General features: G+C 40.3%; 1 protein-coding gene across 1 annotated transcript in view; it reads left to right on the plus strand.

Annotated features, from left to right (window-relative positions):
- LOC120916786 (mucin-19-like) overlaps nt 1–20187 on the plus strand; it is a 191445-nt gene that overhangs the window by 87849 nt on the left and 83409 nt on the right. The window contains exons 43-46 of the mRNA XM_040327723.1: nt 13016–13106; nt 14099–14137; nt 18395–18445; nt 19916–20177. Coding sequence (XP_040183657.1) covers nt 13016–13106; nt 14099–14137; nt 18395–18445; nt 19916–20177 — 443 coding nt within the window. The remainder of the gene's footprint in view (nt 1–13015; nt 13107–14098; nt 14138–18394; nt 18446–19915; nt 20178–20187) is intronic.

Here is a 20187-nt window from a genome sequence, read left to right on the forward strand (position 1 = left end):
AAATCATCCTCTTACATTTAAAATGACCAGTGAGTAAGTGGAAATTTACTTTGCTCAAAAAAGTCTAGATAGCTCTGTTAGATCTTACACTTAAGAATCCAACTATCGATCTCTCCTGCTTATAAGGCCTTGATTGCTTATACCGATAAATATCTACGATGTATATCATCAATTTTTCTTGTTACTATAAGTAGTGTAATGTGCCTGTGGAAAAACATTAATGGAAAATATGAAACGCAAGGCGTGTTCTGTCATGCCTCTGTGATCCTATTTGAACTGTATATTTTTCCTCTCAAGTAAGACTAGTGCAAATATTTTCCTGCAGAAATGCAAACTTCTAAGTAATTAACTAAGTTAGAACTAGTTAAAAACTTGTACAGGAATCGGAATATGTTGTTCCATTAGCTGTTCTTTTATAGAGTTAGTTATACAGGTTAGCACATTAGCACATTTTTGGGATATACAGTACAGTATCTCACAAAAGTGAGTACACCGCTCACATTTTTGTAAATATTTTATTATATCTTTTCATGTAAAAACACTGAAGAAATGACACTTTGCCACAATGTAAAGTAGTGAGTGTACAGCTTGTATAACAGTGTACATTTGCTGTCTCCTCATAATAACTCAACACAAAGCCATTAATGTCTAAACCGCTGGCAACAAAAGTGAGTACAACATCACAGAGCTGGTGGATGTCAGAGAGCTTGTGCTCCTCCACCTTCCGTCTGGGGATGCCCCACAGATGCTCAATAGGGTTTAGGTCTGGAGACAAGCTTGGCCAGTCCATCACCTTTACCCTCAGCTTCTTTAGCAAGGTAGTAGTCATGTTGGAATACTGCCCTGTGGCCCAGTCTCCAAAGGGAGGGGATCATGCTCTGTTTCAGTATGTCACAGTACATGTTGGCATTTATAGTTCCCTCAAAGAACTGTAGCTCCTCAGTGCCAACAGCACTTATGCAGCCCCAGACCATGACACTCCCACCACCATACTTAACTTTAGGCAAGATACACTTGTCTTTGTACTTTTCACATGGTTGCCGCCACACACGCTTGACACCTTCTGAACCAAATACGTTTATCTTGGTCTCATCAGACCACAGGCTACGGTTCCAGTAATCCATGTCCTTATTCTGCTTGTCTTCAGCTAACTGTTTGTGGGCTTTACTGTCTATCATCTTTAGAAGAGGCTTCCTTCTGGGATGACAGCCATGTAGATCGAATCGATGCAGTGTGCGGCGTATGGTCTGAGCACTGACAGGCTAACCCCCCACCCCTTCAACTTCTGCAGCAATGCTGGCAGCACTCATACGTCTATTTACCAAAGACAACCTCTGGATTATGACACTGAGCAAGTGCACTCAACTTCTTTGGTCGACCATGGTGAGGCCTGTTCTGAGTGGAACCTGTTCTGTTAAATCACTGTATGGTCTTGGCCACCGTGCTGCAGCTCAGTTTCAGGGTCTTGGGTCTTCTTATAGCCTAGGCCATCTTTATGTAGAGCGACAATTCTTTTTTTCAGATCTCAGAGTTCTTTGCCATGAGGTGCCATGTTAAACATCCAGTGACCAGTATGAGAGAGTGAGATCGATAACATCAAATTGAATACACCTGCTCCCCATTCACACCTGAGATCTTGTAACACTAATGAGTCACATGACACTGGGGAGGTAAATGACTAATTGGGCCCAATTTGGACATTTTTACTTAGGGGTAGGGATGAGCCCGAAACATTGGGTGTTAGCCTGTTCGCCAAATAGTGAACAATTTGGGGTGAAGGGACTGGTATGGATTTTTAGGGGACCCCTACATCATTTAAAAAAAATAATTGTCGCAGGGTTCCCCTTGATATCCATACCAGACCAGAAGGGCCTGGTATGGAATTTGGGGGGACTCACGCATTTTGTGAAAAACATTTTGGTTCGGGGTTCCCTTTAATATTTATACCAGACCCAAAGGACCTGGTAATGGACTGGGGGGTAACCCATGCTGTTTTTTCAATGTCTTTTATCTGTATTGCCGGGACCCGGCACTCCATTATAGCTGCAAGTAGTTTTAAATTACTTTTTTTCCTTTAGAAATGTCTTTTGTGGAGGGACTGTTCTAAACACGGGAAAATGCGCCACTTTACAGGCATACTATAGACACCCCCCAGTTATCGAAATCTAAAGGAATATTTCACATTTGTTGTTTCAATTTAAGCATTATTAAAATCACTGTTCCCGAAAAAAACTGCTTTTTTTTTTGCATTAATGCATGTCCCCTCGGGCAAGACCCAGGTCCCCAAACACTTTTTATGACAATAATTTGCATATTAACCTTTAAAATTAGCACTTTTGATTTTTCATGTTCGTGTCCCATAGACTTTAACAGTGTTTGTGTGTTCGAAAAGATTTTTGCCTGTTCGCATGTTCTGTTGCGAACCAAACCAGGGGGTGTTCGGCTCATCCCTACTTAGGGTTGTACTCACTTTTGTTGCCGCCAGTTATTTTGAGGGGACAGCAAATTTACACTGTTATACAAGCTGTACACTCACTACTTTACATTGTAGCAAAGTGTAATTTCTTCAGTGTTGTTACATGAAAATATATAATAAAATATTTACAAAAATGTGAGGGGTGTACGCAGTTAGATATTGTGGGGCAGATCCACAAAGAGAGTACGCCGGCGTTTCTACTGATACGCCGGCATACTTTCAAATTTCCCACGTCGTATCTTTGGTTTGAATCCTCAAACCAAGATACAACGGCATCTGGGTTAGATCGGACAGGCGTATGGCTTTGTACGCTTTCGGATATTAGATGCAATACTTCGGCGTCCGCTGGGTGAAGTTCTCGTCGTTTTCCGCGTCAAGTATGCAAATTAGCTATTTCCGACGATCCACGAACGTACGCGCGGCCCTCGCATTCTCTTACGTCGTCTCTAGTCGGCTTTTTCCGGCGTATAGTTAAAGCTGCTGTTTTGCGGCGTATAGTTAGACTTGCCATGTTAAGTATGGCCGTCGTTCCCGCGTTTCATTTGAATTTTGTTATTTTTTTGCGTAAGTCGTCCGTGAATCGGGATGGACGTAATTCACGTCTATGTTAAAAAAAATGACGTCCTTGCGACGTCATTTAGCGCAATGCACGCCAGGAAATTTAGGGATGGCGCATGCGCAGTTCATTTGGCGCGGGGACGCGCTTCAGTTAAATGAAACACGCCCCCTAATCGCCGATTTGAATTCTGTGCCGTTACGCCGCTTGAGATACACTATGCCGCCGTAACTTACGGCGCAAATTCTTTATGGATTCGATTTAAAGCCAGGTAAGGTACGGCGGCGTAGCGTATCTCGGATACGATGCGCCGGGGCAGATCTTTGTGGATCTGCCCCTGTGTATATATATATATATATATATATATATATATATATATATATATATCTTCAGCCAAAATGTTTTTTTTTTGGGAGATTTGTTTTGTGAACAGTGGACTATTTCCTCTCACCGGCTGCTCCAGTGAGTAAAATACTGTATTTCTCATAAGTTTCTTTTGCAGTGACAATGACAACCAAGATGAACAGTGAGAGTGAATCTCCCCTGGAGCAACAAAAATAGCACCATAACTATGACAGGGGCTCCAAGTCTTCCACACTCTAGCCCAAAAAAATGGTTTGGCTAGACAAACTTTAAGACAAACCAAAAGCACAAAACCCAAGGTCCCATAGTTCAATGGAAAATGTGTCACATTTCGTGTGTAGAAGGCGATTGTTACTGGAAAGTAACTGTAAGATTTGTCTTGGATATATGCCAGCCATATAGTTACTAGTGGGAAACTGAAAAGCAATCTGTCACTACACTTCTCTGATAATCTTGCATCCTTCTTTATGGTTCAATCAAACAAAAACTAGCTTGCCGTTCACCAAGCAGGGCATAACTGAGACAGGCAAGCCAACTATGGAAAAAATAATGGTGTATATTGAAAAACAAATAATTTATATAAAATAATTTATATAAACTTCAAATAAACTAAATCTGCCCTGTGCCAGAATGGAAAATGAAATTATTATTTAAACAAATCAAGGGGTTAAAATATTTTTCAATAAACATTTTAAAGCCCATTCTTTTTATATTATTTAGGATAGAGTTAAAACCTATGTCAGGTATTTATTATTGTCTGGGCCACAATTGGAAAGATATTTCCTAACCATGCCCGGATTTACTCCCTTTGCCACCTCAAGGCCAGGTCCTTCAATGCCGCCTGCGCCTGCGCAGTACAGGGGGGACATTATCCGCCGGGGGACTTTTTCGGCAGGACACTGAGAACCTGGGGGGTGTTGCTGCCAAAAATGACATTGAGCATTGGGGGGTGCTGCTGCCGAAAATGACAAAATGACATTGAGAACCGGGAGGGGGGTTGCTGCTGTCAAGAACTATCTCACCTCCTCTTCCCTCTCTTTTTTATCCTCTCACCATCTGCATGACAGGGGGGAACTCCCGATATGAAAGTAAAAGTGTGCTCTCCTCTCAGCCGCAGTGCCGCCCCTGCACCCACTGCCGCGCCGAGGCCTGGCCTTGTTGGCCTTGTCTGGAATTCCGGCCCAGTTCCTAACTTTCTCTCAAGACAAGAAGTGATGGAAATCTCCTCAACGAGAACCGAGTGTGAAAGAGTTATTACCTCTGACAATGTTTTTATTGCTGTTGTGGCTTATTGTACTGGTGAGGTGAGGATTGCGCCCTCCCATTTCTTTCGTGATGGTGTAACGGGGAACAGAAGTGAGACAAAATCTCCCCAACAGAGAATCTCTCCATTGGCTTCCGCTCACCCAACAAATTAAATTCAAATAACTAACAACTTACAAAACCATCCACAACTCAGCTCTCACCTACATCACTAGCCTAGTCTTAACCACTTCCATACAGGGCACTTATACACCTTCTCGCCCAGACCAATTTTTAGCTTTCAGCACTTTGAATGACAATTGCGCGGTCATGCTACACTGTACCCAAACTAAATTTTTATAATTTTGTACCCACAAATAGAGCGTTCTTTTGGTGGTATTTGATCACCTCTGGGATTTTTATTTTCTGCAAAAAAAATAAAAAAATGACAGAAAATTTAGAAAAAAAACTTTTTTTGTTGTTTCTGTTATAAAACATTGTAAATAAATATGTTTTCTCCTTCACTGATGGGCACTGATGGTACTGCACTGATGGGCACTGATAATGCGGCACTGATGGGCACCGATGAGGTAGCACTGATGTGGTGGCATTGATGGGCACTAATATGCGGCACTGATGGGCGACACGGATGAGCACTGATAGGCGGCACGGATAGGCGGCATGGATGTGCACGGATAGGCGGCACGGATAGGCACGGATAGGCAGCATGGTTGGGCACGGATAGGCGGCACGGATAGGCAGCACGGATAGGTGGCACGGATAGGCAGCATGGATAGGCGGCATGAATGGGCACTGCTAGGCAGCATGGATGGGCACTGATAGGTGGCACGGATGGGCATAGATGGGCACTGATAGGTGGCACTATTGTATGTGTTGTACTAATGGATGCCAATCAGTGTCAAACAATGCCTGCCAATCAGTGATGCCCATTGTGGGCACTGATTGGCATCCATTGCGGGCACTGATTGGCATCCATTTTTTGTGTATTTGTCATCCCTGGTGGTCTAGGGTGGCATACCTGTGTTTTTTTTTGCATCCCTGGTGGTCCAGTGGGCATGCTCGGGGGGCTGTGCTGATAATCGATCAGCACAAACCCCCCCTGTCAGATGAGCAGCCGATCGGCTCTCCTCTACTTGCGTCTGACAGACACGAGTGAGCAAAAGCCGATTACTGGCTTTTCCTGTTTACATTGTGATCAGCCGTGATTGGACACGGCTGATCACGTGGTAAAGAGTCTGCGTGAGAGACTCTTTACCTAGATCGGTGTTGCGGGGTGTCAGACTGACACCCTGCAACAACGATCGCCGTGATGCGCGCCCCCGGGGGCATCCTCAATATCCTGAGGACGTCATATGATGTCCACTCAGGATGTTGAAACCACTTTGCCGACGTCAATATGTCATTGGCGGGCGGCAAGTGGTTAAAATACCAACCTATTCGTTGTCTTCATTCCTCCCAAGACCTCCTGTTCTCACCTCCTTCAATGCTCGCCTCCAGGACTTTTCCTGAGCCTCCCCTATCCTATGGAACTCCCTACCCCAATCTGTACAATTATCTCCTACTCTGTTTGCTGTTAGACGATCCCTGAAAGCCCTCCTCTTCAGAGAAGCCTACCCTGCCTCCACCTAACAACTGTACTTTTTTTTTCCTCCATCAGCTGATCCCCTGCAGTTATTACCTTTTGTATACTTGACCCCCTCCTCCTAGATTGTAAGCTCTAATGAGCAGGGCCCTCTGGTTCCTCCTGTATTGAATTGTATTGTAACTGTACTGTCATTATATAAATCCTTTCAATAGAAGATCGTTTGCATATGCAATTAAGTGCTAAGGGCCAGATTCACGTAGAATCGCGGCGGCGTAACGTACAGCCGCAAGTTTTCATCGCAAGTGCCTGATTCACAAAGCACTTGCGATGAAAACTACGCTGGCAGCCTCCGGCGTAAGCCCGCGTAATTTAAATGGGCGTGTGCCATTTAAATTAGGCGCACTCCTGCGCCGGACCTACTGCGCATGCTCCGTTTCGCAATTCCCGTTGTGCTTTGCGCGCAGTGACGTCATTTTTTCGAACGGCGACACGCGTAACGTAATTCCGTATTCCCGGATGGCTTACGCAAACGACGTTCATTTTTAAATTTCGACGCGGTAACGACGGCCATACTTTATACAGCAATACGATTGCTGTGTAAAGTTAGGGCACCCAAAACGACGACTAACTTTGTGACAGGAAACTAGACTAGAGGCGACGTAGCGAACACGAAAAACCGTCGTGGATCGCCGTAACTCCTAATTTGCATACCCGACGCTGGTTTACGAGGCAAACTCCCCCCAGCGGTGGCTGCGGTACTGCATCCTAAGATCCGACAGTGTAAAACAATTACACCTGTCGGATCTTACGGATATCTATACGTAACTGATTCTATGAATCAGTCGCATAGATAGAAACAGAGATACGACGGCGTATCAGGAGATACGCCGTCGTTTCTCTTTTGTGAATCTGGCCCTAAGGGGGTAATCCACAAAGATCCGGCGTAACGTAAATTTTCCCATTTAAGTTACACTGCCTTAAAATTTCTACCTAAGTGCCCGATCCACAAAGCACTTACCTAGAAATTTTTGGCTGTGTAACTTAAATTCCGCCGGCGCAAGGCGTTCCTCTTTTCATGGGGGCGATTCCCATTTAAATTAGGCGCGCTCCCGCGCCGGCCATACTACGCATGCTCGTGACGTCATTTTCCCGACGTGCATAGCGCGAAATTACGTTACGCCGAGCTTTGTGGATCGCGACGGGTCAATAAAGTTGCGTCGGGAAAAAAAAAAGATACGGCGAAAAAAAAAAAAAATCAAAACAAAAAAAAAAATCGAGTCGCTGGACAAAAGGGTCTGTTTTTACAAGGTGTAAACAGTTTACACTTTGTAAAAGCAGCCCTAATTTTGCATTTGCAAACTAAAACTTACGGAGAAAAAACGAAGCGTAAAAGCTTCGTGGATCTCCGTAAGTGCTAATTTGCATACCCGAGGCGGCATTTCAACACGAAATGCCCCCAGCGGCGGATGCGGTACTGCATCCTAAGATCCGGCAGTGTAAGTCCCTTACACATGTCGGATCTTCTGCCTAACTATGGAAAACTGATTCTGTGGATCAGTTCCATAGTTAGAAACAGGGATACGACGGCGTAACAGCAGTTACGCCGGCGTATCCCTTTTGAGGATCTGGCCCTAAGTTCTTAAAGCAACTTTAAAGCCAAAACTAAAAATGTATTACAGCATATTAATCATTAGTGGCTGCATTAGTTTGGTTTTTGTTTACGTTTTTTCCTTCTGTTTTCACCTGGTGATCTGGCCAGCAACATACCTTCTGTAATCCTAACACTGTCAACTACAGTGGAACCTTGGTTAACGAGTAACGCGGTTAACGAGCGTTTTGAAAGACAAGCAACTTTTTTTTTTTAAATCCTGACTCGGTTTGCAAGTGTTGTCTAGCAAAACAAGCAGGATTCAAGCCAATGGGGTGTGCAGTACCGCATTTTGGCAGAGGAACGGGGGCACCAGTGACATTTGGAATGGTTTGGAAACACTCAGAATAAAGTCGGAAATACTCGGAAACACTCGGAAATACAATTACGAGCCTTTCTGAGGGTTTCCGAGTTCAGCCGAGCTGTCCCGAGTATTTAAGAGGCTCTCTTGCATCCCCCCACCTCTGACCACATGCGATATTGCATGCAATAGAAGTCAATGCGGAACAAATTATCTTTGTTTCCATTGACTCACTTTGATATGCGAGTGCTTTGGATTACAAGCATTCTCCTGAAACGGATTATGCTCTTAATCTAAGGTTCCACTATATATCGGGATGGAGTAGCAATATTGACACCTTTGGACAGCATCATTGTAAGTCCGTAGGGGGAGGGGAGTTTTAGATGTACCAGCAGTTTTAGATACACTAAACACTAGCAGTGCTGATACTAAGCATTTTCTCGAGTATTTGTGCAATTGCTCCGATACCTAAAACCTATACTTTGTTCATGCTGTGCGGTGCAATTTGAACCTATACAAATGAATGGGCTCAAATCTCACTGCAAAGAATCACATATGATTTGAGCAGGAATGCATTGAGATTCCTGTCCGAAATACATTACACATTATGGGCCAGATCCACAAAGAACTTACGGCGGCGTATCTATTGATACGCGGCGTAAGTTCTACGATGCGCCGTCATATCTTTGTTTTGTATCCACAAAACAAGATATGCCTGAATGTGGGCTAGATCCGACTGACGTACGTCTTAGTACGCCGTCGGATCTTAGGTGCATATTTACGCTGGCCGCTAGGTGGCGCTTCCGTTGATTTCCGCATAGAGTATGCAAATTAGCTAGATACGCCGATTCTCAAACGTACGTCCGCCCGGTGAATTTTTTACGTCGTTTACGTAAGGCTTTTTTCGGCGTAACAATACCCCTGCCTCTATGAGGTGTACGCAATGTTAGGTAAGGACGTCGGGACAGCGTTGAATTTTCCGTCGTTTACGTCGTTTGCGTAAATCGTTCGCGAATAGGGCTTTGCGTAGGTTACGTTCACGTCGAAAGCATTGACTATTTGCGACGTGATTTCGCGCATGCGCACTGGGATACGTCCACGGACGGCGCATGCGCCGTTCGTAAAAAGCGTCAATTACGTGGGGTCATACCAGATTACCATACAACACGCCCACTCCAAGCCTACTTTGAATTACGCGGGCTTACGCCGGTAGATTTACGTTACGCCGGCCCGCATATGGGAGCAAGTTCTTTGTGGATACCCTAGGAGCCACTCTGATTTAAGGCAGCGTAGCGCATATGAGATACGCTACGCCCGCCTAAATATATGCCCGTTTTTGTGGATCTGTCCCTATGTTTCCGCACCGCTCCTGTGTGAACCCATGCTTGTCATAGTGACTTCAGCCTGGGTTCAGGCAGGAACGCGCTGTGGGAAACCGCACGCGATTTAGACAGGAAGCGCACCACATTCCTGTTCAAATCACATGCAAATCTATGCAGAGCGATTTGAGCCCAAACATTTTGTATGGACTTAAATCGCACCGCACAAAAAAACAAAAAGTATCAGTAATTGGTACTGGCGAGTACTTTAGGAAAAGTATCGATACTCGTACTCACTCCTAAAAAGCTAATGTTGGTGCATGCAACCATCACATCTTAGAGTTGGCATGCTGCAATATAATCAATGTTTGCTGTTGGGTTTAACACAGCTTTTTACCTGTTAAGGTAGATATTGGCCTGTCCCAATGGAGGACAGCAAAAATAAAACAAACAAGGAGCAAATGAAGAAGGTATTAAGGTCAAACACACACTGGGGGTTATTCACTAAAGCTGGAGAGTGCAAAATCTAGTGCAGTTCTGCATAGAAACCAATCAGCTTCCAGATTTTATTGTCAAAGCCTAATTGAACAAGTTGAATTAGAATGACTGATTGGCTACCATGCACAGCTGCACCAGATTCAAAATGTGAAAAAAGAGGACCCCCCTTGTTTGGGACTTTATAGGCAACAACCACGTCTTTTCTTGTCTTTTAATATGACATGTTTTTTTAACCACCCTGGTGGTAATCCTGAGTGTGACTCGGGGTTAAATTTCAGTACCATTAGCGGTAACTCTGAGCCACACTCCAGATTGCACTCATTGCACCTCCTTAGTCTCCCCACCTTGCTGCCTTGCTCGCACCCCTTGCCCGGCATATCTGGTTGATATCACCAGGCTCTTGTTTCCTTATGGCCTGGTTGTATTCCTCACGAGTTTTTACCGTGATCTCCACAACCAACCATCCCCTTGTCCGCCGCGGGGGGGACCACCTTTCCACATATTATCAATTGACTCATTTGATTGGCAGTCCTGACGAAGCGGCAACCCCGCAAAACTAGTCGACGTTTGACCAATCATTGAAGTGTTTTTATCTGTTCTGCAATTTTTATACATCAATAAACTTTTTTACATTATTATGTTTTATGCAATTTCATCAGTACCGAGATAGTCCCTCCTAAACCATTGAATGGGTGGCGCCATAATTCATTTGGGGCTGAGATGGTGTGTTCCTATTTCAAATTACATGCCTTTAGGGATCTCAGTTTTGGAAGGAATGGTGGCACCCAGTCAGGTTTTTAATGCTGTTGTGCGCCTGCTAAGAACGTTCACTTTCTTTATTTGTCTTGGTGACCATATCACTAAGACTAAAAGTAAGAATAAATCCAACATGTTTGAGTTGTTACTCACAGAAGTACTGTCTTAGGGAGATCTTGACACTGTTATAACAACAATTGTCGATGTACGTCACTTTGGAGAGATTTCCTGTCGGGTCTGCAGGACAGGAAGTGAAGGAAAATTTCTTGAATGGGACACAAGTGGAGAGGATCAATCACTCCAGTGGTGACACAAAAAGCAATGAAAACCTGACATATATTTAACCCACACCACACAGAAAGTACAGCTTAAAAAAAACAAAAAAAACAAACAAAAAAAATAAATAAAACTTTTTATTTGAAATGATGAAGGAATAACTTTAATCTTTATTTATAATCATTGTCTAACAGCATACTAAAAGTATTACATTAATAAGTGGTTGTAATTTGTGAAGATTGTGGCAAAAAAGCTCTCTTTTCAATACCCCATGTTTTCAAATTTAGGGTATGCACATAATTTCACATTGAAGCAATCCTTTATTTAAGCTGATTACTGAGATCCAGCTAGATGAACAATAAAGTATCTGATATTCTGATGAAGTTTCATTGTTGTTCATGAGGCGACCATACAAAGAATTTGTTTCTCACAGTCTAAGACCCCTTTCACACTGAGCCGCCCATAGCGTCGGACGGTAAAACACAGCTTTTTTTACCGCCAATGCTATGGGCAGATTTGCGGCGCATTTCGGCTGCTAGCGGTGCGCTTTTAATCACAGCCAGTGGCAGAGAAAGGGTTAGAACGGCCTGCAATGCGGTGCTGAAGCAGCACATTGCGGGCGGTATAGCAGCGCTGTCCCATTGATTTCAATGGGCAGCAGCGGTGGAGGAGTGGTAAACACACCGCTCCTTCACCACTCCAAAGATGTGGCTAGCAGGACTTTTTTTACCGTCCTGCTAGCGCACCGCTCCAGTGTGAAAGCTGTTTGAGGGCGGATTGCAGGTGCTATTTTTAATGCTATATCGCCTGCAATATGCCCTCAGTGGGAAAGGGGTCTAAGGCAACACAAAGTAGAATATTTCTTTACATCTGTACTATTCCATGATTTCTGTAAGAAACAACATACTGTTTGTAGTAGTTTAGATCTATTCAGTCTAGCATTTAATAATGGAAGGTATGCTAACATCATTGTAGAAATTTGCAGTTCATTAAAATGTATGTCAATAAGTGAGAATAAAAAGGAACCAACATTCAAATGGTTTTATTTGAAAAGATCACATCACAGTAAGAAAATGCAACATTTTGGGAACTACACAGGACCAGTTTGTCATCACAGGCCTGACGAATGGGGTCCTTTGCGGCCCTGAAATGTTGCACTTTTTTGCTGTGATGTGATCTCTTTGAATAAACGCGTTTGGACTTGACTAAAATTGACAGTGTGCAGGCAAATATGTATATTGATCTGTGAGGTTACCAATTCCCAGCTGGTTGTTGCTTCAGCACTCACTTAGCTTCCAGCCCATTCCAAGAACGTGTGCGATTGGAATATTGTGAATTGTAAATAGAAACCAAGCCACAAAACATTCGGTTGACTATTAATGATTCATACAGCGATCCATTAGTTGTTTGCAAGTAAGCTGACCCTTTTATATAATACACAGGTGTGAACTAAAAACACCATGCTTTTACAAATTGGTTTAAATTGATTATTTCAAATGTGTTTAGTAATTATGAAAACTTTCAACATCTACTAACTATACTCACTTTCCACTCTTCTGCACACAGACCTGGTTCAATTAAACCAAGTTTCTTTCACCTGGATTCAGCCTTTTCATGTCAAATTGCTTATCTTTCTTTTTTTTTTTTACTTAAGCTAAACATAGCCATATCTTTTGTTATGCTTGTCTTTCACTATGTCAATGAACCATTGTCACCTCCAGGACGTTTCTTGTGAAAGTAAATTTCATCCATCCGATAAAGAGCAAACATCCTGGGTCAAACTTTTCTGTGCTCAAAGACGCTGAGAAAGAAGCTTCCTAAGGTAGGTCCACACCAATACCCACCCACTAAACAGTTCACATCATCTCTGATGTAACGGTGACTCAGGTCACAGGGTTTCTATGCTATAAAAAGGCTTAGTTGAGGGGAAGAAGAGCTGTACCACCTCTGAATGAAGACAAGTTCAGTACCTAGTTACTGAACTTTACTAAAATGGGTACACAGAGGGGTGCGAGTTTAGCAATATGCTTCTTTGTAACATTGCTAACCACTATATCTGTGCAAGGTGAGTACTGCGTAGGGATCATTAGAGGAACAAAGTGGATTTTGACTAAGTGGAAACTCTCAGTTTCTCTCATTTAGCTGCTTAAGAATAAAATACATTTATCAAAATAATGATATGTTGCCAGAATCTCCATATATGTGGCAAAATATTGGGAATATATTGGTATATTTGATAATTGGGTATTTGGCGTATCCCTAGTGCTGGGAGTCCATTGTGTAGAAGACCATTCTCCACTGAAACGATAGATGATGAGATGTATACATTGGTAGATAGATAGACAGAAAGATAGACAGAAATTAGATAGATAGATAAGATAAATAGATAGATAGATAGATAGATAGATAGATAGATAGATAGATAGATAGATAGATAGATAGATAGATAGATAGATAGATAGATAGGTAGATAGATAGATAGATAGATAGATAGATAGATAGATAGATAGATAGATAGATAGAGTTTTTTGGAATAAAACATGAAATACTTTTTGCAATATTTGCAATGTGTATAGGGACACTAGGGTCATTTACTGATAGTAGAAATTATAGAAATAATATATCAATATAACTGGTTGACAAAAAAGGACAGACAGAGAAGCCACATAGGCAAACAAATGCATGCCTACGTACAAAGGTATTAAAACCAATGCTAGAACCAGTGTACAAATGTAGATAATAGAGTACAGAATTCATAATACCTATAAATAAATAAAAAATGAACATACAATATAAACGTTTAACATGCTATGGCCTTATTTCTTTATTTTAATTGTTCAATACAGTGACATAAAATGGATAGAAAGAGAGATATATTTAAAGAAAATGCCCATTGTGTAGTGACTAATGATTGACAAAAATCTCCATAGTCTATATATTAGCTAATTTTGCATGAATAAATATCAAGCTAGCGAAACATATTTCAAATCTAAAATAATGTTACCTATTTTTTTTTTATATTGCTAGTATATTAATTCTTCTCTGGTTCTTGAATAGGTCAAATATCATCATATTATTCAGTGCAGCAGACAACTGGTGAGAATGTTTCTTTTTGTTGTTGTTTTTTAACATGGAATGCAATAGTAATTTAATGTCAATAAGTATAATGATAATTAAAGTGTAATAAATTTGTGAATTTGAAATACAATTCTGAAATTATGTTGTGGATATTTAATCAACTTGAAAATAGATACATGGGTACAATTCTTGTGGTGTTTTAAGTTTTTGCAGGCTCTACATAATGTAAAAGAGGAAGGCACTGTATCCCTTTAATGTTTCTTTTTTTAGCTTTTTGTGAAAGATACCATCTTATTGTAAATAATGCTAATAGGTATTAATATACAACCTTCTTTCTATACATAAATTGTAAACATGGGAGGAATTGTATTAGCTTAATACATATGTAGGTTTCACTTTATAGTGCCTTACTGAGCTTTGTTGTCACTGGGAGTCTAGAAGATACATCTCGTCTTATCTAAAGCAAAAAACTGTTTTCAAAACCCATCTCAGGGCATAACCTAAACTACCTTCCATGCTTCCCTCTTCTAACCTATTCAATATGTTTTTTAACACCTTTTGGAGCATGTTAAACACACCTCGCCGGTACCATTTCCATGTGTGGGGTACTGCAGATGTGCAGATGTACCCAGGCCAGCCAGTCCCTGATGGGGTCTTGGCACAGATGTAATCATCTTAAGTCTCCCTTTTGGATCCTAAGAGGACTCTGGTGCTGGACAGCCAATAGGATTGGCCTATGTCACACAAGCAGTGACATGAACACCCAAAAAAGAACCCTACCTTTTGTAAACAAAAGAAAGTACATTTGGGGCTGGAGCATCACATGACTATGGATTTAGGTAAGCAAAGAGGCAAATTGTTTAGTCTGAGGGGTGGTGGAGGGGGAGCCCAGAGTTCAACTTTAATGACATGATCATTTGATCTAGGTAGGGGGCTTAGGAACAGCAGTAGTTTTTGATTCATGGCAATCAAGAGTTTTTACTCACTAATAAAGCGGTTTGGTTTTACAGAAATCTTCCCTTTTGATTCATGTGTAGGTCTAATTTACAATTGTAAGCTTCTGCAAGAAGATAAAGTAAAATCCCTAAGTTAGCTGACTTTTAGCTTTTATAATATTTTGCTCACCATATGTGCTGTTGTTCCTATTTCATTTTATCTCATAATTAAGCAGAGAATTGTTAAGAAAACCCAGACATTTAATGCCTTTAAAACTGGCTATATATGGAAGGATCCTCATGGTAAATCTGTTATGTCACTCACACACAGGGCCGAATCTAAATGATATGGTTAGTTTGCACTTCTACAAAACTTTGGAATTATAAGGGATAAAGAATAGATCGCCTGCTGACCACATATACACAACATTACAACTTTCAGAAAGATAGATTTTTCATGCAGCTTTAAAGTGTAACTCCACTTTTGTAGTAGAATTATAGAAAATTAAAAAAACATATATCATATACAATTTATACACAAGTCATGTTGTAATTTATTGTTATTAACAATAGCCTTTCCTTTTAAATCTGCAGACACTGTAATCTTTTTGTAAAATGCAGTGGCAGCCTGTCAGGAAATGTGTGTTTGGCTCACTGATTTTTCTGGAAGTCTACACTAATATACATGTCACATTTTAGGAACCCAATAAATAAGAATTTCAGTTTGGGTAAGATACTCCCTATGGGTTAAATATTTCTAAATCGATGAAGACCCTGCAGCTTTTCTCACACTGAAAGTACTAATTATATTGAACCAGTGCATCCCATTCAGAATCAGTCTGTAGAGGACATGGCCAAACAATCAGCTATTTCTGCAAAGCAACAAAAGGTAGAAATCTACTGCAAAGTTTGTTAAAATTAATTGATCACTGAGAGGGTATTGTGTTTCTCATTAAAAGTGGTGATAGTCTTTAAATCTAAACCCTAGAGAAAACGTGTAATTTATTGCAGCTTATCAGTACTCCAATGAGGTGGCCACATTAGTATCCTTTTTTTCTGGCTAAGGATGTTTTCTGCAAATATAGAAAAATACAAGTTGATCATGATAGAAACATACATTGCAGTACATTTTATAAATGTTATCAGAATTTAAGTCTATTTTCTGACAACTTCACATCTCCTTCTTCTGTAGTCCTCTCCTAGGGATTAGGAATAAAGGGGGAAAAAATAATAAAAAGTAAACTGATTTAGCCACTACATATAATTACTGGGAATCTGCATTATATTAGATGTATGGTTAAATCCATGAAAACAGAAAATGGTCAGGCATATAAATTCAAACACGTTCTCCTTTCTATTGAGGTTTAACCATGGTCATCCATATAAAGAAGTTCAAATGATCTATGAAATAGCAAAAATAAAGAGCTCAGTCCATTTTAATAACAAGTAAGCAGTTTATTTACTAAAACTGGAGAGTGCAAAATCTGGTGTAGCTGTGCATGGTAGCCCATAAGCATCAAACTTTAGCTTGTTCAACTAAGTTTTGAAAAACAAAAGACCTTGAAGCTGATTGGTTTCTATGCACAGCTGCACCAGATTTTGCACTCTAAAGTTTTAGTAACTCCATCCCTCTATTACATATACATTCCCGTGCCAACAGGAGTGGACTCTGGTCCTCATACCCTCTTACTGTAAGTCTCTCTAAAACAACTCATAATGCAAGTAGACCAGTTGTTAAGATATAATGAAAGACAAACCTTTTTTTATGTTAAGCAGCATAGAGAGGGACAAGAACAGCTATCCAGTTTTTATCGCTGTGCCCCCATTAAGGAGATTCACTCTTAATATTTGTACGGTTTACTTATATCACCGAGATTGAAAGTAAAATAACATTCTAAATTTTGGGTTGTCACAAGAACAGAAATAGAGAGGAAGTTTTCCAATGGGAACACTAACTGCTTTGAGCCTGGTCATAACAACGGAATCCCTCACTTTGGAGGGCATTCCTCTCATTTTCTGTTTTGACTATGGAATCGGAAGTGAACGGAGATCTCCACAATGAGACACAGATGGCAAAAAAAAAAAAGCCGACAGTTGTTATGGACTTTCCTTACTTTTTCCCAAAAAAAAGTGAGTTTAGCTCAATTTTAAACTGGCCATAAACGTGGCAGTTTGATAGAGCAATCAATTTGTAGATTACATTTTTTGTTGACATATTTGCAAAGCAATTGAAGACATAAATTGGTTGTTTTCGATCAACCGCAAAAAGTTTTTATAGTATAATAAACTGTATTGACGCTGTCAAAGTATTGCCCTGTTTTGACCTCATATTCAACCAAACTCTGGGGGTCAATCAAACTCCTAAGATGTAGATTGCTTAGTTTCTGGTGATTAGGTGCAAACGTATTTCCGATGCTTGGTGGATGAAATGTAGTGGAAAATGACTAAAAACTGTGTTACTGAGTTCACATCCTGGTGACGTGAGTGTGATGGGGCAGCTATTTAAAATTTTCCCCAACTAGTGTACATCATTAGAAAACTGTGCAGTTTAGCTTTCAATGTAAAACAAGTCGTAGCAATAAAAAAAGGAACAACTAAAATGTTATACACAAACAAAATAAATAGCAAATTGCTACTTCTAATAAAATTACAATATTTACATTCATGATAATGACTTAAGAACAAACCTTAAGTACATACAGGGCTCTAATCACAGCTAGTCTTGAAGCTTTTGTTGAGGTCTAATATTTACTTTCCCAGTAAAATGTCCTTGATTAAACAGATCATTATTCTACTTGTTTTCAGACAACTTAAATTTACAAAGTTTTCATTGAAAATGACAATCATTTATCAGAACTTAAATGTATTCAAATGATTTACTCCAAAACTAATATGTTCTGCTCTATTAAAATGAAGTCCCTAGAAAATGTTTACTTGCATACGTAAAAAAAAATATGTATTACAGTATGTGTATTTCTTGGAAGGTGTAATTTTGTACTTACAAAGGTTGCCCTAAAAATGCTCTTCAATAACTAATTACGATCTACATATTTATTCCCCCCCAAAAAGATTTATTAAGGAATAAAATAGGAATACTAATTACTAAAAATTTAAATTTTAACTATGATCACAACATTGCATCTTGGGCAAGCAAAATGTTATCCAAATATGAAATTAGAATGTTTGACTGTCAATATTTATAAATCGATTTTGTTATTTTGTTAAGTTTAACATTACATAATTGAACTATAGTTACATATATTATACCACATGAAAATAATCAGCGAAAAGTATGGATGTCTTGATCAATTTACTAAGTTTTTAACAACTGTTTCCACAGAAGCTCCTACATTAATGACTTTCATTGGTACTCAAGCTCCAGTTATGAAAAGTAAGTTCATACAGGATAGTAAAGTACTGGTTACATGTATAACATGGTTTATAAGAGTATGCAAGTCTTGGTATGGAAATGGAGGCCATTTAGGTGTGTAAAATAACAAAAACATGGGAAATCATGAACATTAAATGACAAATACGCAAGGTGGAGAAAATAAACAAACTGAAAATCTAAGATGATTATCCGGGACACATGTGCCATGTACTCTTGGAAGTATTATAATTGTCTCAACACACACTTCTAAATCGCACATGTCATTCAGTTGTGAACAGGATAAAATCGTAACCTGATCCTGATGTAAACCTGACCTGATCCTGATCAAAAACTGACCTCAAATGCTGTGGAAACTGAGTTTCAATTTGCACCGCACATGTGTGAACCCAGTGTACAGTATAAATAAAATGATATGCAAAATGAAAATAAATCAATACTGAATACTATATTTACATATTTACATAAATTAACTTATTAATTTACTAGATTACAACTTTTGCTGCAATAGTGATTCTCTTATACCTTACAGTGGATAAATATTAATGGGGTACCAGATAACTTTCAGTTAATAATAACCACCCAGACTGTCCATTATTACCGGTGGAGGAGTTGCCACCGGGCTACGGACTCAAAAGGATGTGATAGAAATTATTTCATTGCTCTTCAATGTCACTAAGCACATTAATGGGGATAATTAAATACACAGTATGCAGTAATTTAATTTGTTTTATTATTTTTTTAACCACTACTGTGCCTCCTGCAGAATTACTAGCTACTGGATAGCTGAAGCCAGTACAAAACCTGGAGAACAGGAAAATAGATAAAAGTGTGAAATTAGCTTTTGTCAATAACAACAAAATATTATACATTTTTCATATTATTGGAAAATACATTGTAAATTCTCATTGGCTCCTATGGACAATTGCTCCACTATTAGAGCTCTTTCACACATGCAGACCGTATGTCAGCTTTTTCATCCATCTGTTTATGGATGAAAAAGAGACATACATTGATCCCTATGAGATTGCGGGTGTCAGTGGATGAATATCCGCTGACACCCGATCTCATCCGGGTCCGCAATCCTCCGATTCTGCAGATGGAGGAAAACCCTATTTTTCTATCCGTCTGCGAAGCAGATCGGGTGAACACGGACAGATGGTCCATGTTCATCCGATCCCCCCATAGGGAAGAGCAGAGATCTGACAGGGCGGTCCCTGCACAGTGTGCAGGGACCGCCCTGTCATCCGCCGGCTCAGGGGGGAGCAGCAGAGCGATCCCTGCTGAGCAAGCGGAGGTTCACAAGGCGGATCATCACGGATCCATCCTGTGTGAAAGATCCCTTACTCTTTTTTTTTCTCAAAATAATCCCAAGGTCACAGGTTGTAATATATATCAAAAAATGTCACTTGGAGGACCCTTGTTTCCAAAAATGAGTGAAGCCTACCTTACACACTTGTTTCATATTGGCAGGTGCCACTTCTGCTCACAATGGACAAGTCTGCAGCTCCTGGGGAAATTATCACTTCAAGACCTTTGATGGCGATGTCTTTTATTTTCCTGGTACATGCAACTATCTCTTTGCTTCAGACTGCAAAAGCAACTATGAGGATTTCAACATCCAAATTAGGCGATCTGTTGTAAATAATCTTCCAACGATTAGCCACATCACTGTGAAATTAAATGGCTTTTACATTGAAATGACAAGCGGGAGCGTGATATTCAATAGTAAAATGTAAGTATTG

Source organism: Rana temporaria, chromosome 11 (assembly GCF_905171775.1).
Source record: "Rana temporaria chromosome 11, aRanTem1.1, whole genome shotgun sequence".
Taxonomy (NCBI): domain Eukaryota; kingdom Metazoa; phylum Chordata; class Amphibia; order Anura; family Ranidae; genus Rana; species Rana temporaria.